Raw genomic sequence first — 27,194 nt, forward strand, 5'->3', positions numbered from 1 at the left:
AAAAAAAAAAAAAAAAGACAGAGCTGGCCACTTAGATACTTCTCAGTTTAAACTAACAGAGAAAATCTACGGGTTTTTTCCCTTAAGTTTTGGAATATCTCCTAGATGATACAGAGTACTTGGCTCTTAGTCAGACAGATTATCCATGGAATTTTACACGGATGTCCATGGATTTAGGTATGAATACATCTAGTATTGGTCTGTTCAGTTATCTTCCTGCAATGCTCCAGTATTTAATTTGGGAAGTATTACCTTCCACAGACTTCACAAAGTGGAGAATACTGCAGGATAAACATATCTCAGTGCAGCTATCTAACAGTTGCTCAAATCCAGGAGAAAAGGTTCATCAAATAACTTTAAAATGATTTAGTAATATGTTCCAGTATGGAAGTCTCAAAGCAAGCACTCAATCCCACCATAAGGTTAAGACTAATAAGGGAAAAATTTGCTGTACATATATGCAAAGTTCCATTATCCATTCATAAGTACTCCCTCAAAGATATTTAAAGAAGCTTCAGTAAATATTTTTGATACAGGAGCATAACATTTTGTGAAAACAGGGTAAAATCATTAGATCCCTATTACCTGCCCCCCCCCCAAAAAAAACCCCAAAACAAGAAAACAAACAAACAAACAAAAAAATTAAAACTTAGGACTCAACCCCTGTGAGCAATCTCAGAGGAAACGGGAAGGGTGGGTAGGAAGGAAGCCAGGTCATACCTTTCCAATTGTAAGTGCCTGGGGCACCAAACACAATATAGTGATAGTCTCTAGTAAAAGTAGCAGCAACACCTTGCTGACAGGAACCAAACTTCTCATGGCCTCTTAAACGACCATCACAGAAACTCCACACTCCATTATCCATATCATCCTTAATAGTGAGATCCTGGCTCAGCACATAGCACCTTCCAATGATATCCCGGGTTTCCTGCACTGTGTTTACATACTGCCTTTTCTCATAGCGATGTGCACATGTCTGCAAGATAGAAGAGATAATGAGTGATGCTTTCTGTATGTTTGTTTGCAAGTGACCAAAGGAGGCTGGTCTCCTTTAGCAATACTTCATGCTAGCAATGCTGTAAGTCAGTCACCTTGTAGACACATCCATGCTGCAATGCAGAGAGTCCACTGTTCCCTACGGGCAATATATGGGAAGAGTTGGGCATCTATGGATACAAGTTGGAACAACTAGCTTCACGGTCAAGGAAGGTCACATGGTTAAATCCCTCTTCTCTGTGGGATTTAGAGTTTTCAGCCCTAAAGCCTTCCCTGATACCTAATCCCTCTCTTCCAAGAAGTGAGGAGAGAACCACCCTCTCTCTCATAAAGAAGTGGCTGTGTTTCCCCACAGCTGTCAGAATTAAATGACGTACACGCTTGTGCAGGACATGAGAAGCTGGTTCAACTACCACCTACCTGAGACTACTCAGAACTCATCCCTTCCAGAAAAGTGCCACAAAGCAGAGGCTGAAAGCTTTTCCAGTGAAGGGGAGGGGAGGGAAATTCTTCCTACTTCCTATGTTGGATGTTCGACTTACAGGGTAACTGTCACTGGGACAGAGCAGCAGCATTGAGCACAACCTGTTCCTTAACCTTTTAGACCATTCACCTGGGAATAGAATTCTGATCAAATATTTAACACAAAGGATAAACAGCCACTGGGTTAAGTGGTGTAACCACCAAACCATTGTAAAAAGAGGTGGAACAATCAAACCCCTTCCCCAGCAGTGTTTTATGCAGAACCAGATGTAGTAGGTGTGTGAAGAGCACAAGCAAGCCAGGTTTCTCAGCTGACATACCTTTTCTATGCTACCTATCAAGGCTTAAATATTAAGCAAACACCCAGCTGCTCCACACTTAGAGCACTGCAGTACTGCCCTGCTGCACAGCGACCTTCAGGCTGCCAACACCTCATCTAGTAAGTGCATTTCCCACTTATCACTTACAAAGAAAAGTTCCTTCTCAGAGAAGATGAGACAGCACTAGTTGATGATAAGTATTCAGTGAGCAGGACTCTTTCCGTCTGCTCTTCCCCCCTTTGCGTTCTGAGGCAGACTGAAGCAAGTTATTACTGCCTCTATATCCATCAATAACTCCAGATTCACACCCTGAAGTCACCTGCCTCCAGTTTTGGAAGCAGTGGCATTAACCTGCAAGAGTATAATTAGATGGGGAAGCTTCAATGCACACCCATTTTATAATGTAGCTGGTATCCTGCAGCACCACGAGAGGTTTATTTAACTGAGAAAGAGCTAAAAAAGTAACATTCTCTGGTAACTCCTGAAAGCTTTTTCTCTCTGTATTGTATAAAGAATATCTCTGTATTGTATAAAATGAAGAATAACTCTATATTGATAAAATAAAGGATAGCTAGTAGTCTTACTGCAGTGCAATGGCCACATTAATTCATAGGAGCAACTCAGCCAAAGTCCCAGATGAAAGTTAAAGCGAGGCTGATCATCTTGGAAAACAGGCTGATGATAGGCTGCTACTTTTACAACCTTATCACACTATTTTTCCCTGTGTCTGTAGCCAATGGTATTTAAAAGAAACAATGTGTATATCAAAAAAAAAAAAAAAAGTGGACACCCTGAAAATGAACAGTCCATCCTAGATTGTTACAAAGGTTATAAAGAAAGGCTAACTCACAGTTAGAAAAATAATTCAAAGCTTTTACAATCTCAAGTGTCTTACTTTGCTAGGAAGACATTTAAGTCCATCCTTACAAGAAATCACAGGAGTAAACACAGGAAAGGTACCTTTCAGAAAGCTGCACAGAAACACAGACAATTCAGAATATTTACCATAGACCCAAAATGTTTTTGTAAGTTAGTCCTTTAGACTTACCACCACGTTTCCTCCTGGCCCCTGACTTTGGACAGTTACACCCATCCATTGGTCTTCTTTACTCTCCATCTTCGGGTCCGCTGCAGAGTATCATAATACAGCTTCAAATATTAACAGTTAACTACTTTTTCTTTCTTTCTTTCTTTTTTTTTTTTTTTTTTTTCTTAAAGTCCCTGCCAGCGCAGGCACTCCGTACAGTACATGAGACAGTCTGCAGGTGGCAGTGTCTGTACATTTTATCACTGACAACATCCATTTTATTAAACACTTCCAGCATATTACTTCATGTCACATCAATTTATGAAAAAATAAGAATATCCAAATCTACCAAGATTTAAGCATCTTATGCTATCTTTGCAATTAAGCTACAACTTATTCTGATGCAAAATAAGTTACATATAAATCCATAGGAGCAACTGTCTGATACACTGCCTCTGTAAAGGACCACATCAAATAAGAAATCAGACAACTGTTTCAATCCAAAATAAAACCGCTGAAGAACTTACTCTCCTCATCAAATACAACACGTGTGCAGTGTGTATTTGGAGATGCGATGTCACAGCTGTACAATCCTCCTGTTCTGTTGGCTTGTTGGGATGGAAAGGCCTTTTCCCGAGGAGCTCCAACCAGCAATCTGCAGGTAAAGAGAAATAATTTCAAGGGATCTGTAGAGGGAATATTAGAAAAGAGGAAGGCAACTGAATCAGGAAGTGTTTTCACCATACTGCTAGAGGTTTGACATGCAAACATTTGAAGATGGATGAAAAGCTACATCACAGCACTGTTCCTAAAAAAAAAAGGGGGCGTGGGGGTGGTGCGCTGTAGAGCAGTAATAGTCCTGCAATTATTGGACCTGCAAACCAGTAAGCGTATTGTTATTACTGCTATTATTGTTGCAAATTTCACTGAGAGTGGTTGATAAAAATAAAAGTAGGTGTCTAGCAGTTCTGCAAAAACCACCCTTCTATCAGGGAGTCAAGTGGGGCATTTTTTTGCCTTCTTTTTGTTGGCAATTTTTTAATTGTTGGTAAGGGTGGGTAAAGTATTGTTACTAAAATGACCACAAATCCCCAAAACAGTGAATAAAGGTGCTTTCAGGCTGTCGTGTAGTTTTACTCTAGTCCTACGCCACTGTTCGGGCTGAATTTACGGGCACCTTAGTATCTCTGACCCATGAAGCAAAGCAAGATCCCTCCTGGCCCAAGCAAGTGTTCACTGAATTATTCCAGGCTCTGTGCAATGCACTCCTCCTCTCCACTCCTTTGGCCCAATACTCCCGTTTTGAAGCGGAAAATGTTCCTCCCCAATGAATCTCTCATCAAGACCAGGCCATTGCCACAAAGGACTTATTTCTCCTATAAAAAGGCCACTCTAACAAGCCCTCCTTGGACACTGTTCTGGTAACCAAATGTGAAGGTTCTTATTTTAAAAACTGAATAAAGCAATTTTTTTTCCTTTATCAACTGTCCCCCATGAGTATTATCACAAAATCACCAGTAGACATATTTACTTGCAAAATAAGGGGTTTCAGCCAAAAAAAATTCTTACACTGTTTCTTTGAAGTGTCACACACACACGCAAAGCACAGCTGCCTCTTAAGCGGCTAACTGAAACTAGGAACAACCAGTATGCAATATTTGTGGAAGAAACAAGAAACGTCAAGCTCAGCTGAAAAAACAAGGATGAGAGAACAGCATGTGCATAGGGGCAACACAGCAGGTACAATGGATGGATGGATGCTGAACCAGACTCCATGTGTTTCCTGACCCTGGTACAACACATCTGAGAAGAGATCCCTGACATTACAGTGTCAAGGAGGGCAAAACTGGGACTACTGGTGGATCCACAAGTCTCAAAGAGGAACTCAGACCCTCGTTAAGGCTTCAGCTATAGAGTTTCGCTTGAGAGAAAAGCTTTTCTGCATGCTTTATAGCCGCAATGGGACAAAGCACACTGCTGTCCCTCAGAATGCTTTTCTTACTAAAAACAAGACTCATTTTTATTCATATCAAACAGTTAAGACTGGATCAGTTAAGGTCAATACATAATTTTTGTTACTGAGAAAACATTTATTCAGTGTCACTAAAGTAATGAGACACAAAATGAAATTGATGTATTATGAGAAAACACACTTTTTTAAACCAGAAAATTACATCTGTGAAACAGCCATGTTTTCACCACTTTTCCAGAAATAAATTCTCCCACAACCCATAATTTGCCCTCATGAAGGTAACCCCCTGAATGGTGAAACCTTCAGGTAGAATATTTGCTTTTGACTGATACGCATATAAAATCAGGACACACAGCGTGGGTGGGTTTTGGTTTAAAGTGTTTCCTTCTTTCCCCCCCACTTACGTGTGGCACCTTTTTCAGACTTCTTCAGAAACGTAGCAGTCATCACAAGAGTTTGTAATCTAAACAACCACGCTTTTAGAAAGGACATTAATAACTTCATTTTCTAATTTTGGCAACAGTGCATTTAACTGCAATCTCTTAAGAGTAGTTCTTTTGCAAAGCATCTGTTTCTGAGCTATTCCTAAGGTGGGAGTAGATACATTTTCTCCTCAGTTCTGTTATTCCCCAAGGAAAGACAGATGAGACTTTCTCTTTTAACGTTAACAACCATAAATATAGGACAGTAGAGGCGCTGATTTCCTAACTTACAGAAATTTTTATTATTTCTACTTTTTCAGTCAAAGCTTGGGGGGTAAAAATGATGAATTTCACTTACAGAAATTTGATCAGAAACCTTTTGTTTCAACATTGTGAACACAACTAAGAGTTTCTGGAATTTAAATACTTAATTTGGTTTAATTCGCCCACCTGCATATTACTGACAGCAGTGGTGCTAGATCAAGAAAATTACAACCCTGTTCTTTTCTATGGGATAGCTAGACTATATCCTCTCCCTAGCTAAATGATACCTTTTACAACATACCATGACGTGACCATGATCTTGATGACAATTCAGCCAGAGGGAAGACCTACTGAGGCATCAGGGAATAACCCGTACAGCCAACAGAAGACAAAGAGGAAAGATGTGCCACCCGTCATAAGATGCCCCAAACATTCAATGGCATCTCAAAGAAACACCTGTTGAGATCAACAGATGAAAAATGCAATTGTTCAGCCTTCTTTAAAAAAAAAAAAAAAAAAAAAAAGTGTCAATCCAACATGATCTCAAAGGAAACAGGCAACCTTCGATTCTTCTCAGCACCCATACCCCCGTCCAAGTCTTGCATAAGTTATTTTCCCCTAATTTTGCATAAATTATTTTCCACTGTAAACAAAGTATTTCAAAACAGACTTATTTAAAACCCTCCAGACTTCAAAGAACTTTTGTCAGGAATCCTGTCACTAGCCTTCAAGGCTCATCAAACACAAAAATCTTGAATCCTCTTAGGTAGATCACTGCAAGTCCTTATTCACACACAGTTCAAAAGTAGCACAGACTATGAGCAGGCACTTGCAAAGGATTAGATCAGTTCAGGTAGATACTGTGGTAAATCCTGAAATTTATTTTCAAGTAGCAGCCAAAGACCTATTAATAAGTGGCATAACTCCTTTGTACTTCTTCACTACTTATCTACCCCAAAGACCACAACAGAGAAGACTAAACCTACGCTTCCAAGTTCTGCAAGACAGGTTACTAAAGATGATGAGGATTATAAACATTATGAGGATTATCAACATTATTAGGAACATTAAGTGAGAAAGTCGTGTGCATCTAACCTTCAGCTGCATAAATCAAGCAAAACATAAAAATCCTTTGTCAAGCACATTGTGACTTGTGATCAACAGAGGTGCTGTTCACCCTGCCTACTGTTCAAGAGGTATGTTTGAAAAATCAGTATTCTATCATAGAAGCCAAATTACTTCATTTAAAAGTGTGAACGAAACTAAGGAAGCATGAGATGGACCATGCACCAGTGTGAATTTCAGCATGACTGCAGCAGTCCAAATGAATCAGCTTGTACTCTGAGCTGTGCTACGTGCTCAACAGAGTCCTTCCAGACTGAGGAACACATTCCAGTCATTACTGTATGGCTACTTACTCAGCTGTGTTTTAATAGAAGAATCTTCATCAAGTTTGAACTCATTATGCCAAAAATGGGTTAGGTTTTTCTGCAGCTATGCATGTTCCATTTTAGCTTTCTCAGTGGCCAGCAAAATCCCTTTCTGCAAAAGGAAAGAGGTAAGGAGGGGTGAGGAGGTGCTCTCCTAGCTACCACTATATCCTTACATTGGCAGATGAAACACGGAGATTAAAACCAAAGAACTTCCTCTGCAAACGAAGACTGACAAAAGTTCTTCATTTCTCTCCACCCATGATCACAGTATGATTCATTTTATTCATCGGGACTTCTCCCTGAAGGTGTACAAGGGCATCAGTCCCTACTTTTAATTCAGGTCTGAATGCCCAACGTCAGGCTCCAGAATCCATATTTAGATGCCAAAATAACGCCCCATTGTGAAGACGGCATAGTCAGAGATGAAAATCCCAGAGACTCCAACATGCGGACATTTTACTGATTTTCTATCCCAAGGCAGGTTTGCCTTATTACTATGCAGAGAACAAAAGCTCAGCCATACAGTATACTGAACATGAGCATATATGAACATCAGTTCCTGTTGGATCCTTAGCTTTTTATGATTTATGATGACTTAGTATCTCATGTTTACCATATGAGCTAAAAGTCTGACAAAAAAACCCACTACTATTCCTCATGTAAATTACAGAATCAGATGCTTCGTACTACTTGAATCCTGACTTTCCCCATTCATCTTGCTTAAGTATATACTATAAACTGATTAGGTTTTCCCTGAGCCAATCAGACCACACAGGTGTTAAATTAACTTCTATTCATAGTTCATTATGTTACATTTCTATAGATTAAGAGAAGTGCCTATCAAGTGACAATGTTGGAAAAAAATCAGAATTCTCTCATACCCTGGCACGAAACTACAATGCTCTTTAGCTCCAGTTATACCCTGTAATTAAAACATGTGCGTTCCAATTTCAAACTAAAATTCTGATTTCAAACCAAATATGTCAGTCCTGTTGTTCTATTGGTTAGAATTAGACTAATTGTTGCTTTCTCTTAATTACTCCTTGGAGACACGTGATAATGACTAAAGTCCCACTGGCAATTATGAGCACCTGCTGGCTTCCAGGGATAGATTTGCTCCCTTGCAACCCTGGATTCAACGCCAAACTTGAGGTAATCCTATAGGATTAGAGCTCTGGGATTGGCATGTAATGCCAGTTTAACTAATTGACCTTGCTGAGGCGCAATTTTGGCTCAGGAGGATGGTGCCTGCATTGCACAGACACCAGTGCCCCCAGCTGTACCTGCACGTGCGAGGTGCAGCCACAACATGCAACAGGGACAGGCAGGACCCCCCCCCTCAAGAGAGGGACCAGCGCAGCATCACGTCCCTCCGCATAACCCTAGGGCACAGCTACACCCACCCTATCTCGCTGCAATATTACATTACACCTGCACCAAACAGCTGAGGCAAGAAAAACTCCATTTCATCAGTTATGCTGAGCACTACTCAAGCCTCAGAAAAGGCATCAAGACATCTTACTGACTTGATCTAGATTTGGACCAGACCTTTGGATAATGGTATGTAGAAAACATGCTTTATAAATGCACACGTTTCCAAGAAGCCAAAGGAGGTGGGAACTCACTGCCCACAGTCAGGCAGGCACCAGGCCTCAGTTTGTCAACTGCTGTTGATCAGTGCTCAGCAAGAACAGATGAACATTAAGAAGAAAGGCTGTAACTTAATTTAATCAAAAGTAGCCCAAAAGAGTTATTAAAAGCAAAAGCAAAATACACCAGAAAGAGCTTTCCATTTTAACAGATATTACAGAATATTAAGCAGTAGAGTGCAGATTTTAAAACCCTCCCTGCTTTTGTCCGTAATTCTTGAGAAGTTTAGTAGGTGGCTGTGGCTCCTTCTCAGCTAATGAAAACAACAGTGAGAATTGGGAGCAGTTTCTGCTCACAGCTATCTGAACTCCCTCCAATACTGCTCATGAAACTACCCTGGTCACTTTCAAAAGGAAAGTTGCAGTTAAGATGAGAAAACCGTATCAAAAGAAATCCAGAAAACCTCCAGGCTCCTGCAAGTATTCCCTCACTCTACAGTGGAATTCTTTTCCTCACTTATAGCTTGGAACTAAGGACAGCATATGATTTTCACAACATACTTCAGAGAAGAAAAATTATCAGCAGTTCATTAGAGTTCTGCTTTGGAATAAACACTTACTCAAAAGAAATCAAGTCAAAAGAGGGAGAGGAGCATCTTCAACATTTTTTGAAAGCAAATCCTGTTCATCAAAGTAGAGACTTCCATTGAGTAGATTACACTTTGATTTAAACAGCTCAGATACTCTGCTATCTCCCAAAGCTTTCTTCATTCCTTAAATTCTTTCCTTTTCCGTGGTACTTTCTACCCCAAACAACACACCATGTCTTTGCCATCCTTTCTTTAAAAGTAACAGCAACACATCAATAGCGCCAGCTCCGAGCTTTAACAGACTGGAGTAGAAATCACTGAAAGTGTTTCCTGGGTAACAAACCATTAGCCATTTTCACATATAGGCAGAATAAAAGTCAGTGGTGTAAGTAATTTCCAATTTTGCAACCTTCATTGAGCACAAATGTCCAATTTGAGGTTGCTGTTCTCAGACAACAATGCTGCCACTGCAGACTTTGACTTCATTGTGTTTTCAGAAAGACTCCAAACACACAGGGGGGGGCAAATTTGGAAAGTGATGAAGCTAAAGCTATGAAACTTCTTCCATCCCGGACTAAACAGATAAGACTCCTGCATCCTTTTCCTCTCACGCTCCCAGGGCTTGCTTGCAGAGTTTCACTGGATTGAACAAAATGAAAAAGTTAACTATCACTAACTCATATTTAGATTAAATTTTACTACCAAATCACCAATCACAGTCCCTAGTTGCCTATCAAATGTTTAAAACCTGCAGGCAGAGACTCCTGATCTCAATGTGGACATCTAGAGCTCTCCGTTGGAGCTGTATTTTCCATCCCCTGCACTGGTTTGGTCTCAACAGTTTTTAAACTTGATGAAAGGGGAGGACGGGAACATCTTAACCCCCACAATATTTCAACATAACTAAAGTTGGTCAATGGGACAGAGGCTGTGTTTGAACACTGGTGGCACCACCTCTGCTTTGTGCCTGGATTTGGCTTCTCACAACAGAAACAAGTCACAGGACTGGAGCATCATGGACTAATTAGCAATACACTCAGGCTGCTAACGGCAACTGGAGCTGAACCACGGGACTGGGCTTCTCCAAAAAAACCCCTCTCCCGGCAAAATACAGCCAGTAACTACGTCAGCAGTGAACTTGCTTGTGATGCTGTTTACAGAGATACCCATCATTGCCAGCCTGTTATTAACAGCTATTTTAAGTGACTGGTGATTTTCCTAATCTGCTACTCCACAGTTACATTTTCCAACTACCAGTGCAAAGCCGTGGCCAAGTACACCATTAATCTCTGTTGCCTGGAGGCTTGGCACTTGAAGGATTGCAATTTTCATTTTATTCGTTCAGCCTTTTTTAGGAAGCGGATTATGACAGAGGCTGGGAAAAGAAGACAAAAGCAGCAAAAGGACTAGGGCAAGCTACTACAAAGCAAAACTGGAACTACAAAGATACCTGTTGTTCTGGAAAGGCCACTTATTATTGACTTTCTGAAAGTCACATGGAAAAATAAACTCTTTCCCCTCACAGTCCACAGACCAGCCTGTATGGATTTGAAATAGGTTTTGCAGTTCTTATTTTCATTGGTAGAAAGCATTTTTCTTACAAGAAATTGTACAGTCTGCTCCAAAGTCATGTTTCAAAATACAGTTTTCCATTTCAGACACCACTCTCTCTGGCTTTAACCAGGAGATACCTCACATTTTTCTTATTGTCAAATAGCAAGTGAAACCTGTCTAATACTTACAGTTTTCATTTCTCCCTTACAGGCTATACATTCCTTCAGATTTAAAAGAAAGAACAACACCCGTGCCAGGAACAGACCTGAGCACGAAGCGATACTGTAAAACATGTATTAGACAGTTTTATAATTAATCTATGATAAACTTATGGAAGAAATAATGTTAAAGGCATTTTCACTCAGATTTTCTAACACAGCAGTGCCTGTTACTGCATGAAATCCTCTTATAATAACATGGCGTTTAACTCAAGAAGTGACAAGTGTGCCATTTCGAGAAACAAACTTGGGAGCCGAGGCCCTAGCACTTCCAGCCCAGCCCCTGCCCACAGCCACCTTGCCTGCATTAGGCTCGCTGAAACCACGGGAGTCTCACCGCAGTCAGCTGGGCACAACCCAGCGACTCTCCACTGCAGGCAGCGACGGTGCGCTAAGGCACAGGTCCTGACAGCAGCTGGACAACAAGCGAGCAAGGGCGGCTGCAATAAAGCAGAGGTGACGGAGCAGTCCCCAGCTACCTGCAAGCACAGCAAGAGTGAACTGTCCGTCCCTGCCGCCCCCACACCGCAGTCCCACTCCCACGCCAACAGCCCACACACACCAGGGCCCTGGCCCACCGCCTCGCCCAGCGCTGCCCCAGTTCCTGCGGCAGAACAGGCTGTAAAGAAGCAGCTGCATCAGTGTTTTGTGGACATGTACAGGCTCAAGTAAGCAAGTTCATGACAGAAATCAGGAATTACTGTCTCCTGCACCTGGGCCGTTGGCCATGCATGCCGTAGAAAACCTCTGAATTCAAATTTAAACTTCTGCACATTTGCAGGGCTTGTCTTTGTATCCCCCCACTACACATGCTCCATTTGAAGTTCATGAAAAATGAAAGGAGTGTCACAACATCTACTAGGTACATGTTTTAGAAACAAACGTGGAAGTAATCAAAATATGGAAACAGCTGCTTAGGCTCCCCCCCAAAAAAAAGCAATCTGAAAGTGCAGTGCTCCCAGTCAGTATTTGAAGGCACAGCTTGTTAGAGAGGTTACAACAGGCATATATTGTTCATCAACATGCCAAAAGCCATTTTAAAAAAAACTGCAGGAATTTTAATACAGTGCAAAACAAATATTTGGGTTGAAATGTCATTCCTCTACTTCCTTCACTGAATGAAGTACATCAGTTTCATTTATGACCATAATTAAACCATTAAAAGGCATAAAAGTACAGTAAGAGGGCTGGACATTTCACAGTAGAATCAATGGGCAATATAACATGCTACAGCAACTAATTCCAAAGCCCTGCAGTACTTGAAGAGCGACTGCTCCCCAGCTAACCCAAGCCATTGTTCCTCTACCCACACATCCAATTTATGAGACGACTCCTGCTCCTTCTTTTCCAGACTTACCACCTTCTCCCTCTGAATTGTAGGGGGGAAAACGAGACAGGTAGAAACCTCCTGTACTAGATACACATCCACACAAATGGTAATATGCAACTTTGGCAGATTCATTTCTGAACGAAGGAATTTCATCACATTCAGCCATAACGTACCAACCAGAGCCCCAGTGGGAAGCTCACCCACACCAGACCAACCCTGGCACTCTGCGCTAAGCTGTGCCCTCCCAGCTGCCAATAAAAGCCCATGGCACCACAGAGAAGTCAGAGAGGTACCCTGCAGGAGCAGGCTAAAGAACTCTGCATGTGTAGAAAAGGCATGTACCTTCCTGATACATAATCCCTGATAAATGTTTCGGAGAATGAGTACACAGCCACACAGCAAACACACACTTCGACAGCCAAAAAGTCACTTGCACGCTGAAGCACAGTTCAAATTATTCTTCCAGTCTTAAAACCATCGTAGGTCTGGGTTAAACGCCCGTAACAGGATCCACAGTTTGAGTAAGGCTTTTCTTCAAGCCATGAACTTAATGACAAAAGCAGATGTGTCACTGGGTACGTGTACTGACACATAGACCCCCAATCCTTCAAATTAACTGAAAACACAGGCATTCAAATCACTTGGAAGAACATCACTCCAATGAAGTATTTTCATAGAAGAACCAAGTCATACAAATGCCCATGCAGCTGCAACAGTTAAGGAGCCTTTTTGTATGTTCCATGCAGATACTGAAACACTGATCAAGTGGATCAACAGAAATAGATCTTATATTCACAAGAAGCTTCTCCATATACGCCTTTGTGGAAGAAGAAGCAATTATATTTTACTGTGAGTACAAATGTACAAACTCTTAGAATTTCAACCAGCTTACAAAACCTAAGAACAAGATTTTTCTGTTTGCAAAATAACTTGCATTTGAGACTATGCCAAGAAACCCACTGCATTCTCTTTCGCTATATACTGCTCCCCCTCCACATGCATACATGTTTAATTTTTACATGCCTCCCCCTCACACATACTTTTTTTCCATCTTTTGCCACTCCCCACATTCTCACTTGAGCAGAACCTGAAATTCATTAATTGTTTTCAAGTATTTTTAACACCCTGTGTTCCTTTAGGCTGAAAGTTGTGCAAACAGTACTGCAGCTATTACCAGGACTGGATCTAATAATAACAGAAGTATTCTTCCACTATATCGAGTAATATAGTTTGGCTGGGAAGAGAGAAGAAATCTACCTCTTCAGCAATATTCTGGGGCCACACTACATAATTATCAAACATTTCTCTAGCAGAAAAATAAGTTGAGTGGATGAAAAGTTTACAGGGACTTGCATAATTACACCGTCTTTGTAGTAGCAGCTACAGGAGTTGGCTATATAAGAAAAAAATATACCACATTTATTTTAGCATCTTCAGCCAAGGAAATAATGTGATTTTCACTTAAGGTTTGTTTCACGCTAAACAAACATGGATAATTGAAGATGAGCTATGATCTCTTTTCACACACACTCCTAGACATTGCTACGGTTTCAGAGCCAGCAGACTTAACCACTATGCAGCTTCAGCAGCACCAATGACAAAGTGCAAGACTAACCAATCTTTATAAACCCCACACAAGAATAATGTGAAAAGAGCTATGAGAAGAGAAGGACGCCGAAAATTCAACTACACACGACAATAATGTGCTTGCTATCAGCAACAGCTGGTTGCCACTTCTGAGCACTTCCAGGATAAACATGAATTTCCCTCAGACCTTTGACCTGCGCATGTGCTGCTGAGCAAACAACCTCAGGCATTACAGGGGTGAGATGTTCCCAACATATCTGCAATCTTGTTTTGCTTTGTTCTTAAAAGATGTATTTTATAGACCTGCTTTTGAGGAGGGTAACAATGCCAGCTGAAACAGGCAGAAGCTAAGCACTATTAGCTCTATTTGAAAAACTGTCTGCCATCTTCACTAAAAAGGAAACAACACTCAGCCTCTGTAAGAAAGTCTGCCATTCCTATGGACACTATCTATCAGCAAACTCAACAACAATGCTGATCATGCCTATTTGCTGTTCCTGGTTTCTTAAAAGATCTCCAAACTCCTTGAAAGTAGAAAACAAACCAGAGAATACAGCTGAAAAGTAACCTAGAAGCTCGCTAGCTGACAGTGAAATCCAGTGCAAGATCCATACGTGTTACCTTGGAGGGACTCAGGTACATTTTTATGCTGCAGGTGGCATCTAGACAGGGAGCATCCCACGAAACCCCTTGCTTTTGTTCTTTATCCTGCAGACCTTCTCCCTTCCAAACACAGTCAAAACATCCTCACACACATTAGTACAACTGCTTAAAGGAAATCAATATTAGGAAATGACATATTTTTAGATGCAATTCTGTAAGAGGAAACAAGAAAAACAGCCAACACTCCAACAGAGCCAAAACCAGTCAGTCCATACTAGCAAATACTCTGAAAATCACAATGCAAGAACCAGTACTTTTTGCCTTCTGCTATCATTTTGATACAAAAATCTAATCTCAGGCACTCCACAGCAGAATACATCTGGCCTGCTCTTTAAACTAAACCAACATAACTGCAATTCTCTTTTCTAAAGCAACAGTTATGGAAATCTCAAAATAGTCTTAGAAAATGTGATAGTTGTGATACCTTAAACCCAAGGGAAGTGCTTTTTACCAAGAATACAATACATTTTATGCTAAAGTTGCAAAAGGACCTTTATTAATGTATGGTGGGGTTAATTTATTTTTAATATACTTAATAATTCCCTTAAAAAGCGAAGTGAGACTTTTTTTCCATATTCACATTCGCTTTTCTAGGCTATATTCTTCTGCCATTACTTACAAAGCAGCAACGCGCTTATATATATCTCAATCAACAATATCCAATGCTAATGAATTAATTATCCAATGTTTTCCAGACCATTCTGTATACTTCTTTCTTCAAATATTTCTGTGCCTCTTACTGTACTTACCCTTGCCAAATACCACTATGAGGTGTTAATTTTCCAGCCAATGTTTCACAGTACAGACCACCATCTGCTCATTCAATAATATGGATTTTTGCTTACTTGTTTTTAAACAGCCATTTGCCCGATAACCTAATCTCAGTCTTGTCCTTTCTACAGAATATTCCCCAAAATGTCGCATTTTTACAGTTATGGCTAGAATGACTCATCCAGCCCCAAGCTGGTTCTGAAACATTTAAACAACAGCTTATTTTAAACAGCAGTTCTGAAATTAATGAGGGATCTCCTATGAAAACTTACCAGGTTGCATTCCTTACAAATCTGACAGTTACCCTGGCACACACAGAAAGGGTTTTCGGTAGAGTTTAACAGAGGAGAAAAGAATGGCCCACGCTGACTGGTGAACAATTTACTGCTGCAACATGCTAGGCAACCCAATATACTAATTTGGGAAGTGTTCTGGTTTATTTTGTGGAGAATCCAGACAGCAACAAATTAGATCAGTAAACCATTCTTCTCTGCTTGTTATACTTTAAGAAAAAACATTTATGAGAAGCCAACCTACCTGTCCTTCTTTCTTCGTTATTTACAAATTAACATAAGCAGCATTAATAACATATAATACACAGAAAATTGCACTTATCTTAGCAAGCACCGTAAAAGTGATTTTGTGCTCCTCTTCATTCCTATTTTACAGTTAAAGAAATAATATGACTATAAATTATGTTGAGATTTTTGGATGAAAGAGCCTACAAACCTGCAGAATACTTATTAAAAGGCAGTTCTCAGAAACTTAAATAAAAATTGTTTGAATAAAAGCAGTTAATTTGACAGTTATACTACAAAGATCTACATTTGTCTTGTACAGTTACAGATCGGATCTGTCAAATGGTCCCGGTGCAGACTGATGGGGTTAGCCAGTACTTCTGAAGAAGATACAACACAGACTATTTATTATTTCCTGCCACAGTACAACACATTTTTCTACAAGATCATAACAAAAAAAGGGATTAATTAGGACTCTCTACACAGGTGAATGGTATCTTTAACAGTAGAAAATGCAGTACATGAAACTCCATATCCGGATGTAGACAGATCCATACCTGATGGTAGGGCTGCCTGATGGTTTATTCTTTAAGTATATGCCAGCCATTCTTTAAGTATATTTCACCATCAGGGTAGCCAGCACAAGAGCGAAATTGATACATAAACTGTAGCATATCTTCTGATAATAATTCTGACACAGCTGCACCTCTATGCCCAATACTACCAGTACATCTCATGTCTCTGCCCACATCTGTTTGAAAGCTCTTTACTGCTCTCAAGACCTCAGAGAATTTGGAAAATGAAAACAGAAACCAAAGGAAAACTATGTCCTCAAATACAAATGCTAAATTTTAAGATTCCAGCTCATAGATAATGTGACGATCCGGTGCTCCCTTTAATGTCCCTGTTGCAGAAGAACTCCTGGCGCATCTGTTCCAAATCCTGCTGCTTTGGAACAGAGCAGCACACAGAAAGCAGGCCTTGTGTTGTGCATGCCACGTACTTCAGATACTTGAATGGTTCACCCTACACCCCGGCAACTTGGTCAATATTCTCTCTGTCTCCCTCGCTTTCCACCCTTCTGTAGCTGATGGGGTCACATTTTATGTCTGAACAGCACCATAAATTTTCGTGTGCCAGTCAGTCTGTAATGAAGCAAGGAGCTTCAAGTAGCTGTCTGCCAGCTGAAGCTTTCAGGATGCCAGCACCACAGCGAGCCTTGATTCTTTGCTCAGCTCCAGCCTGCAGAGCATGCACACAGCACACACACCCCAGTCAGCACCCCAGCACCCCACCTCTCATTGCATGAAGGGAACTGCAGAAAAAAATGCTCCTCCAGCTCACTCCCACCTCAGGTTTTAGATAGTAAGTGTTTATGCTCTTCAAACACATTTTAGCTCACCCAACTTACAACTACGTTTCTCAAACTGAACTATACATCAGACTAAGAGGGTATAGGATGACTTTTCCCCCCTCTAATATTTAGAGCAAACACTGTTAAGGACTACAGCTCCTTTTCACAACAGAGTACTTCATGGACAGTTTCATTGAAGGCTTTATGTCAGACATGCACACAGACACGTCTATTTGCCCATCTGCGTGTGTCTACATCAGCTTAGTTTGAAAAGCAAGAGAATAATTGCTGGTCTTTCCAACTGTGAGCCCTCCCCCCAACACTCTTCTGCCCAGCCTTTGGGCATCATTAAGCAGAGTTGTCAGGACCCACAGCCCCTGCTCAAGAACACAACAACTTGTCAAGGAGAATACTTTTCCTTTGTCCTTAACTCATATTTTGTGCAGTTCATTAGTTTTCATTCACATCAGTAAAGAGAAAAGCCTTTTCCTCCTTCCTGAGATCAAGGTCTGTCCTTGCCTGCATTGTGTGTTATTTTGTTCCAGTTACACTATTTTAACCTTGCTAGTTTTAGAGGACGCACGATTAAGTTTTTGATCTGTTTCTGAGACGTGTCTAATACTTTGGCCGCAACAGAGCTCGCTGGGCTAGCACATGCTGTGTTCATCAAGGTTGATTTATATCCTAATACTATTTAATAAGAACTACCTGGTATAAATTCCATCCTTCTAGAAAGGGATGAGTACAACAGACTTGGACCAGAGGAACTTAAAGCAATTTTGGTTAATTGAGCCATCACTTCTCTTTTAATGCCCTTGGAACAGCTTGGCAGGTCTGTGTTTTATGCACAGTAACAGCTTACAGAACACCCTTCTCCTTCCAAACACATAGCCTGAAGAGAGAGGAATTTGTGCCACCACAAATTTCCATTCACATCTATTGAGACATTTAAAAAGAAGAAAGCATAAGCCAAAATGCTTCTAAACCTGTCATCACCTCTACCCTGTAAATGTTATGGTCTATCAACCCCACCAAAGACATGGTACCTCTCACATTAGAAACTGACTCATCGATCAGGCTCAGCATAGGTTAAAAAGAAAAAAAAGCTACAAAACCAAGGAGCTGTATCAGGTACAAGCATCTTCCAGTAAGAGCATAACAATTTTATGAGCTATAATTGAAGCTGATAGCCTAGGCTGTTTCTCAAAGCTGGAGTCTGCACATAAGGCCATTCATCAGCACTGCTGACAAAAGGCATATGCTACAGTCCTTACTCACAGAAGGCTCCCACTAGCACAGCAATGAATTTTGTTAATTCTTAATAACACCAGCATAATAAGCTGTTAATAATCATAAACACTGAATATTATTTATTTCAGTAGTATTTGTACAGAAATAGCAGTGCTTGTATAAAACTAACTCTGTGACCACGATCTAAATATGAAGTCATAATAAAAGTCAGGAGGTCTAGTGTTCATATCAAAAGGGTACCAGATTCATTTATGCATTTATTGTGCATTTGGACTATTCTAAATGTGTTCTTTGTGATTTCTATGACAGTAGTACATAGTCTAAACACCTAAAATGAATTCCTTTTAAAAAGTAAATATTAAATTTAAGAATTTTAAATAAAACATTAAAAATAGTAACCATAACCATCTACCGCAGGGTTACTTAAGATTCTTACGCACTTACAGGTGACCATAGAAAAAAACACTATCTGAAAAGTATCTGACCTCTTGAAAAGCAAGTTTCTCAAGGGCATGGAGGACTGGGATAAGAGGTTCGCCACTTACCATGTGGGAAGGCTAGCTTTACACTATGAACATCTGTCACACCAGTTAACACTGCAGTGAAGTTGGACCCGTGAACTCGCACCGCTAACGGCAAAGGACTGTACCGCAGCACATCTTTCCTGACACAGCCTTTTTAGAGCCACCTGGACTAAACTGCCCTAGTAGAAGCACATTTTTGCTGTATGACCTGTGACTTCACCAGTGCCTTGCAGGGACTGCTCTTTTTCTACATTGACGGATGTGGTTACACTATTGCAACTTCCTAGCGTGTATCAGTTCAATGCTCCCTTGCATCCTTCTAGCCTTAGTAGAGTTCTGCAGGATTAAAAGCACAATTCTTTCCTGTTCCTTTGAGGAAAACAACAACAACAAAAAAACAAAAATAAAGATGTTAACCTCTTCTTTTCCACCTGCAAGAATGGGAGTCAGATAGTGACAATTATATGATAGAGTTTCCAAACTTTTGTACACCTGACCTGTAAACGTGTCAGCTGTGTCTCTGCCACAGATAACCCACAGCACAACTCAAACTTGGCACTAGGAAAAAGCTTGCCTTCTGCAGTTTGACTCCACCTACTCCACCTATAGCAATTCCACATTCTTCCCCCTTATGCAATCTAAATTTATCTTCTCACTTCTTTCACCCATGATATTAGTATGATGGATCTTCTTTTTAAAAATCTTTCCCCTACCGCTACAGGGAAACTCTTAAACTACTCCTCCCTCCTCCTTCCCAATTTCATTTGATCCTGACCTTTGCCACAAGACACCTATCTCGAACATAGACAAACTCCTCTACTATCGCAAATTAAGGAAGTAATCAAGCACGCTAAGCAGGTTATCCAAGAATAGCTTGCATAGACAAAACCAGAGAGACACTCAAGAGAAAAAAAATACTAAATGCAATGAGACAGTAAGGACACAGTCATCTTTTTTTAAAAAAAAAAAAAAAGGAAAATTAATAATAAATTTTTTTAAAATTGACAGAAGCACTAAAGAACAGCACTATTAAAGCATTTAAATCCTGAAGATGTAAATATGCACTGTTATTAATTCAGTCCACCTGAAGCTTGAATTACACACCACCACCTCTGAAAGCAGAAATTGTCATTTTCCACTGCAGACTGGCATAATCCAGCTCTTTTGTTGCTGGAGCAAAGTGTCTATGAGCACAAGCCCTCAGTCAACACAGAAGTACTGGCTAAATGCCACTGAGGATGCACTGCAGCAGTACAGCAATGTCAGCAGCCCTGCTGACCTAAGGCAACTTTGTTATGTATTGATATAACAGCTCACAGTAGAGATATGCAGTATCAGCAAAACCTGTCACAAGTAAAAATTTCAGTAAGATACTGCAATTTTTAGGACTTTATGGCTGCTAATGGTCAGTGCAGCCTTGACACAAAGTGCCTATCCACAGCTTTCAACCACACAGCTTTTCAGCTGATGAGATCACCTCTAATGTTGATTACTACAATCTCATCCTTTTTTGCCTTAAACAGTAAGAAGCCTACAAGAATTCAGCTCCATATTTCTACTGAAAATAATATCAGAATTACTTTCAAGTAAAGTTATACACAAATTTAGATATTCTTGGGCCTTGTGTTCTAATTCACGATATTTGCTTAAATCATTGTGAATTACAAACAAAAAGGAGTGGAAAGACCTGCTGGACATCTTACGTGGAGTATATACACATACATACCATTTATATATATATTCTATATATCTAAAACTACACATATGTGATTACACTCACTATATATATAGTAACTAGTAATAATATATTTATTATAATAGTAACTATTTATAATATATAGTAGCTATTATATATACATAGCGAGTGTAGTCCCCATTTATAGATGCTAGATACACTCGCGTTCTCCATCGCAGGACTACTTAAACTTTAACCACATTACTCCTATAGCTTCGCTGTCCCTGAGTCTCAGGCCCCTCCAAGTTACAAACCTTCTTCCAGTTTGCAGACAAAATGCACTGCTGTTGTGCCACCACCCCCTGGCAGAACTAGAACTCCCTCATTTTCATCATATTGACAGATTAAAAACAGAACAATCTTATATGGGGCAACAAGCTCAGCTCTCTTTGGAGCTCCATTAGCCTTTTCTGCTACCTGATTCACTGTGCTTGACAGTGAACCAGAACTGTACACAGAAATCCAGGCAGGCTGCCCTTGGTACCTCCAACGTTAATGCTCCCCTGATGCACATTAAGATTGCATTCGGCTGTCTTTCACAACCACATGCCATTAGTAGTCCACTTTCAGTCACTGTGAATTAATAAAGTTCTTCTTCTCTCCAACTGACAAACCTTCCACCTTTTCTCACCTGAAAATATTCACAAAGAAAAACAAAATCCTGTTACTAGTCCATAGCCTTATACTCGGTTAGAGTCAAAGCAGTTGAACAGTCATTTACCCATACTGTTGGGAGTTAAGTAATTCCTCATTGGCAAACATGGCATTAGTAGCTAACACTAATAAATGAAAAGATTGCACTTCAAAGCTTATATGCAACCCACAGTATCCTGTGACCAAGAAAAAAGGTGATCAAAAAGCAAGTACCATTTTTAATCAAAGGCTATTTCAGCTGTACTTTTAATTGTCACGCTTCCTAGACATTCTCCACCCTCATCTTTACAGAGGATTCTCATAATGCTTAATACTGAATTATCCGGTGTGAGGAAGAGGCAACCGTTTTCACTTAAGGACCACTTAAGTGAGGCAAGAGAAAAATTACACACCATGTAGTTTGTTTTACCAAGCCTTGCTCCAAGCCACAGACTAAAACAGCCCTTGAATAGAATTCATGTATTTCAACTCCTCTCATTTGCTTGTTTTTCCAAGGATTGACTGACTGATCTTACACATGTCTGTTACAACCGGTTTCTAATTTTGTAAAATTGGAGGGGCAGGGGGTGCTCCGGTTGGCAATTTTTTTTTAATGGAAGTCCCTGCCAGATGAGAACCCAAGCGTCACTTTCAATTAAGTTTCAATGATGAAATGGGGTTTGTGTATTTTTGGCAACTACTTAACAGTGTTCACACTCAAACTGTAACTGAGCTTTGAAGTTAGCATCCATTCGAGAAGAAGTGGTAAAATAAATACTTCTACCTGACTAAGAAATAGCTGCACATAAAACCACTTTTGCAGTTGAGGCAAAACACAGGCCAAAATGCAGTTGGGAATGCAGAGGTATTGCACCCCTGAGAACAAGCTACTAAAATTCCTGCTGTTACAGATAATGGGCAGCATACAAGCATTAGACATACTTGTTTCTCAGTAGGAGACCTCAGTATGACCTCCATTCCCATAACTTTCCACCATCACCCAGTATCTGGACAGCAGACACCATTTGCTCCACCTGTAAAGAGTCAAGCTATTTAGAAACTGCACATGGTTTCCGTGGAACAGGCCACACAAATCATTCAGTATTAGTTCAAGGTTGCTCATTTTTATCTGCTATAAATATGCACCCTAACATAAGAGGCTTCACTTCAAGTTTCCCCACCAAAACTCCCACCTATTTCATGAGACAGAACTTACACAAAGCGAGCTAAACATACCTCTGTCCCTATGAAAGACAGCTACAGTTCAGCATGTTTAATGTCTTATTCTCTTACAGCCACACATTACTACTCCTACAGACAGAAAAACGATGCTCAAAGTGACTGTAACACGCCTGTATGGTGTAACAGGTTTCGTTCCAAGACTACTACCCAGCAGCTACCCAGGGTAGCACTCAAATTCTTTATGCTAGAACTATGAATAGATTTTAAAAATGGCCAAGACATCTCATACTCAGAAGTGCACATCACCATAAAACACAGTTTCTCTAGTCTGTTTTTCCCTCTATTAGAGACCCTTGATCCTCATGAAAGCCTAGATTCAGAAAACCACGTCAAGGCAGATAGCATCTGGCTCAGCTCTGTCCCCAGATTCGGATTGCCTGAGGAAGCACTGACTATACATACAATACAGAACTTTCATGCTAGTAATCTCTGAAGCATTTCAGCCAAATACTACAGACTAGCTCGAATACTATGACCGCTCTGTGTTTCTACTGACTTCTCAGTAATTGGCTTTCTCTCTCTGCGTATTCTGACACACTCATTCTACCAGCACTGACAACAGAATGGGAAACTAACAAGCTTCAGGCACTGCTTTCTTAGTAGAACTAAAATGAGACCAACGCAAGAGTAATCCTGTCAAGAATTAAGATAAAGGCCTCTGAAAAGGCACGCAAAGATTTGTATTTCATTCTTCAGGATACCATAGCTCGTTTTGTCTACTAGATGGAAGATGGAAAGTGGGTATTTGTGATTTATACTCCTTTACACACTGTTTTATGAAATCATAGAGAACACAAGCGTGAGAAAAACAGGCCCACAGCACTTTTAAGTTTACCAGCTAACTTTATGAAGGGTATGATTTCTTTCCAGCTTTCTTATCCCATTAACTCTATATAGATTATGGGCTTGTCTTCCCTTGAATTAAAACTAAATAGTCAGGAAAGGAACATTTATTTAATAACAATACCTTATACAAGACACACTCCATCCAGTACTGCTGGATAGGGTGGGGTCAGGCACTGCTCAGATACGGTCACGAAGAAGCAAGGATCCTGAAGATGTGCGGAGGAGCCTTACTTGGCTTTCTGAATTTCCCAAAAGTTCCTAGCTTTCACCCATATGCCGCCAACGTGGATTTATTTTTCCCGACTTCCTTGTACCACCTCCCACCTGCACTCCCGGGCAGGTTCCGTCTTGAACAGCAGCCCCTGCATTACCCGAGGCCAGGTACGCACAGGGAGAACAAACCGGGGAGCCCGGACAGGCACCCGTAGCCCCGGGAGCCCGCCGCGGGCTCCAGCCTCCCGGCGCCCCGCTCCGCCCGGGCCCCGCGGGCACAGCCGCCGCCGCGGGACACCGCCGGCCGGGCCCGCGCAGGAGACCGCTGTCGCGGCTGAGGCGGGAAGGTTTCCCAGCGGGGGCTGTTGCTCGCTTCCCCCTTTCTCGCCCCGGCTCCCCGCAGGCCACCGGGGAGGGCGGGGCGGCACCTCGCTCCCCGGCACGTCCCCGCCGCTCCGCCCGGGCGCACGCCGCCTCCGGGCGGCCTGCGGCGCCGCAGCACCCCACGGGCCGCGGCAGGTGCCGCCCCGTCCCTCCGGGCTCCCCTCCCTCCCTCCCTCGGCTCCCTCTCCGCGGGGCGCCCCGCCGCCCGGCCCCGCTCCCCGCCGCCAGCGGGCGGGCGGCCGGCCGGCCACCAGGTGGAGGCTTGCGGCCCCGGCCCGGCGCCAGGGGAAGTTTCCCGGCAGTGGAAGGGAGGAGGGTCCCCGCGGGCGGCCCGGGACGGGGCCAAGCGGAGCGCGGGAACACTTACAGCCGTTTCTCCTGGGGCTGCAGCTGCCGGTGCATGGCGAGGGAGAAGCCGAAGAGGCTGCCCGGCTCCCCGCGCCGGCTGATCACGTCGTCCGTGTCCAGGTTGAAGGCGCCGGCCAGCCCCGGCAGGAGGGGCAGGTAGAAGAGGAGCGCGGCCGCCATCTGCTCTCGCCGGCCACGGGAACCTGCTGCCCAGCGCCGCCGCCGCTCCCCGAGCTGAGGGCGCCCGTTGTGCCCCGCCGGCTCCGCGCGCCGCGACGGAGCCCGCCCCGCCCCGCCCTCCCCGCCCTCCGCGGGCCGCCCGGCCCCCGAGCGGCGGCTCCCCGCCGAGGAGCCCCGCGCCCCCGCCGCCGGGGCGGCGGGCACGGCTCGGCACAAAATGTCCCCGGGGCCGGGCACCCGAGGGGGCCGCCCCGCCCGCGGGTGCCCGGCCGCCTCCCGAGGCCGGCGGGGACACACCGCCTCCCGCGCCCCCGACCGCGCGAGTCTTTGCTCTTCACAACTGAAAATAAAGCCGTGCCGGGGGGCGCGGTAAGAGCCGACCGGTCTGGGTGATGCTCAGCGGCAAGTCAGAGTACTGAACACGTGCGTAACACCTTGCTGAAAGGCTGTAAGGTCGGTACAGAGCTAAGGACAGCGTGACCCCAGTATATAGGTGCTTCTTGTATTCAGTCTTCACTCCCCAAACAACACACCCATGGGGGGGGGGGGGGGGGGGATATCAGTACATATGTATCTCTGTTTTCCAGACTTCAGACAGCACACGAGGAGAGAGACTCAAGACTACATGAGCCTCCTCCAGCATCTCCTATCTCTGAATAGATCTGAGAATTTCTTACCCCCACCTTTTAATTGTTTGAAAACAATACGTGGTTTTGGATCCCAGATCATTTTATCTCATGCTTTCACCTGTAACTCCGGAAGGGTATTTGCAAGCATGCCTTCATGCACTTCATCCACGCGAGAGAGAGAGAGAGAGAGAGAGGTAGGTAGGTTTGGGTCTAGCAGAGTCTTTGTTTAGTGCTCTGGCTTAGGGAAGCGGATGCAAGGTTTTAAAACCTCACGAGTGCCAAGCAGCGTGACAATACTCTGTTCTTCTTTTCTACCAATATCCAGGATATGAAGAGAGAAGCTTCTTTTCTCACACAAGAGATTCCAGAGAAAGTGAGAAAAGAGCAATCAAGACAGAGCACTCAAATATGTCAATACTCCAAATAACTCCTTCTGGAACAATACTCTGCTCCCATGGAGTTAATCCAGGCTACTTTTTCCAGAGTAATTATTCTAGGATAACTCCATGTACAGACAAGTCTTTGGCGCAAGTCCAAAACACCCTTGATCAAAAGAGGGGAGAAAACGCACCAGAAATGTGCATCTAATGTGGAAACAAAACATTTTGTTAAATTAGGCTCCCAGATATTTATTGCTAATAGATTTCCCTGCTTGCTCTTCATGCCCAACTCATTCAAAGTCTTAATCCAGTGTTCAATCACTTCACAGTCACTGCCACCGCAGAAAACTGTACTGGCATAAACACCATCCTATGGTTTCACTAAAGGACCCATAAGGGGAAAGGGTCTCAGACTAATTACAAGTAGGCTTACTACAATCCACGTATTTCACAGTAATTAGTAAAGATTTGAAAACAAGTCTTTTAAAATAGCGTTGAGGTCTGTACCAAAGTCTTAGCAGTTTTCCCTTCGGGACGGTTTCAACTTGCATGCTTACAATACTCTTACAGTAACTATAGTTACTTTTTAAGTAATGCTTGTACTCGACTTGTGTAAGGAGTCACAAAAATACTTTCATCCCGAGCCATCTGAATGATACTGACACATTAGGTTCATCTGACTTCTCCCTCTCCCTCCCTCCCTCTAACCAGTGCTGCCTGGGCATGTTGTACCTGTTTGTTGTTATCCACAGAGGTTGCTGAGGGGAGACAGAGTTTTCTCATCTCCAGATGCAGTAACGAGCATTCCAAGACATAGTTCTATTAAAACCTGTCTCGAGTGACCACAATAGGAACAACAAAAATAGACCATATACAGGGTGGAGCAGAACTGCACACAAACAGCTTAGGGTTACCTTGGATGGTCTCTCATAATTTCGTACTATTTTCATTTGCTCTAGATGAGGAGAGGCAAAAAAAAGTTTTTTAAAAAAATGTCAGTTTCCTTCCTTTGCTCTTCCTCCAAAACAAACATGCTGTGGGTTATAGATAACTAACACGTACTTCAGGAATTCCTCTTTTGTACCATCCCTGTATAAAGGGGGACAAAGATTAGGTATGATGACCAATTAAACGTGAGCACTCTGCTACACATAATACTGGAGTGATTCTAAGAAAGGCAATGGCCAGATCAAAGGTGTCTCTCTTTTTTGTAACAAATGCTCTGCTATTGCCAAATTTTCAAGCTGTCTGCTTATTAACGGTGTATTGATACTCGGCCAAAGGGCTACAAGGTGTTTGCCTGCTGTGTCTACATATTGAGCAAGCCTTACTGCCAGCAATACTTTCCTCCTCCATACAACCGTGTAGTTAATTACAAAGGAAAAAAATAATTTCTGGAAAATAGAAGAGGTGGGATGGAAAAGCTAGAGCTTGGCAAGGCATTTTAGGCTTTCACTAGAAGGAAGGCAAGACACAATGCTTTACATTTCTGAACTTTTGTATGAACAAAACATACTATGCAAAGAAATACACCACAACTTGTGGATACTCAGCTGTGCAGCTTTAATGCAGCACATCAAATGGTCCTGAAAAGCCAAAATACGTAAACATCCCCTTCCCATTTCATTAAAAAAAAAGGGGGGGGGGGGGGGGGGGGGGCTTGATTTTATAATTGATGTAATTCCAGATGAAAAAAGATACAGGCCAAAAAGGTTTGTTCACTGTGCAAGGTCTAAAG

At 42.2% G+C, this 27,194-nt stretch overlaps 1 protein-coding gene across 3 annotated transcripts in view; it reads right to left on the reverse strand.

Annotated features, from left to right (window-relative positions):
• Positions 1 to 24,540, reverse strand: part of ITGA6 (integrin subunit alpha 6) — a 46,661-nt gene extending 22,121 nt beyond the window's left edge. For 2 of the 3 annotated variants that reach the window (XM_030017224.2, XM_030017225.2), the window contains exons 1-4: positions 24,287 to 24,540; positions 3,354 to 3,481; positions 2,848 to 2,927; positions 721 to 976 (exon numbers count right to left, since the gene is read on the reverse strand). In XM_030017224.2, coding sequence (XP_029873084.1) covers positions 721 to 976; positions 2,848 to 2,927; positions 3,354 to 3,481; positions 24,287 to 24,447 — 625 coding nt within the window. In that variant the 5' untranslated portion in view covers positions 24,448 to 24,540. Of the gene's footprint in view, positions 1 to 720; positions 977 to 2,847; positions 2,928 to 3,353; positions 3,482 to 23,443; positions 23,708 to 24,286 lie in introns of those variants that run through there. The other variant, XM_041124324.1, reaches the window with a different exon arrangement.
• Positions 24,541 to 27,194: the final 2,654 nt, after the last annotated feature.

This window comes from Aquila chrysaetos, chromosome 6 (assembly GCF_900496995.4).
Source record: "Aquila chrysaetos chrysaetos chromosome 6, bAquChr1.4, whole genome shotgun sequence".
NCBI classification, from domain to species: Eukaryota; Metazoa; Chordata; class Aves; order Accipitriformes; family Accipitridae; genus Aquila; species Aquila chrysaetos.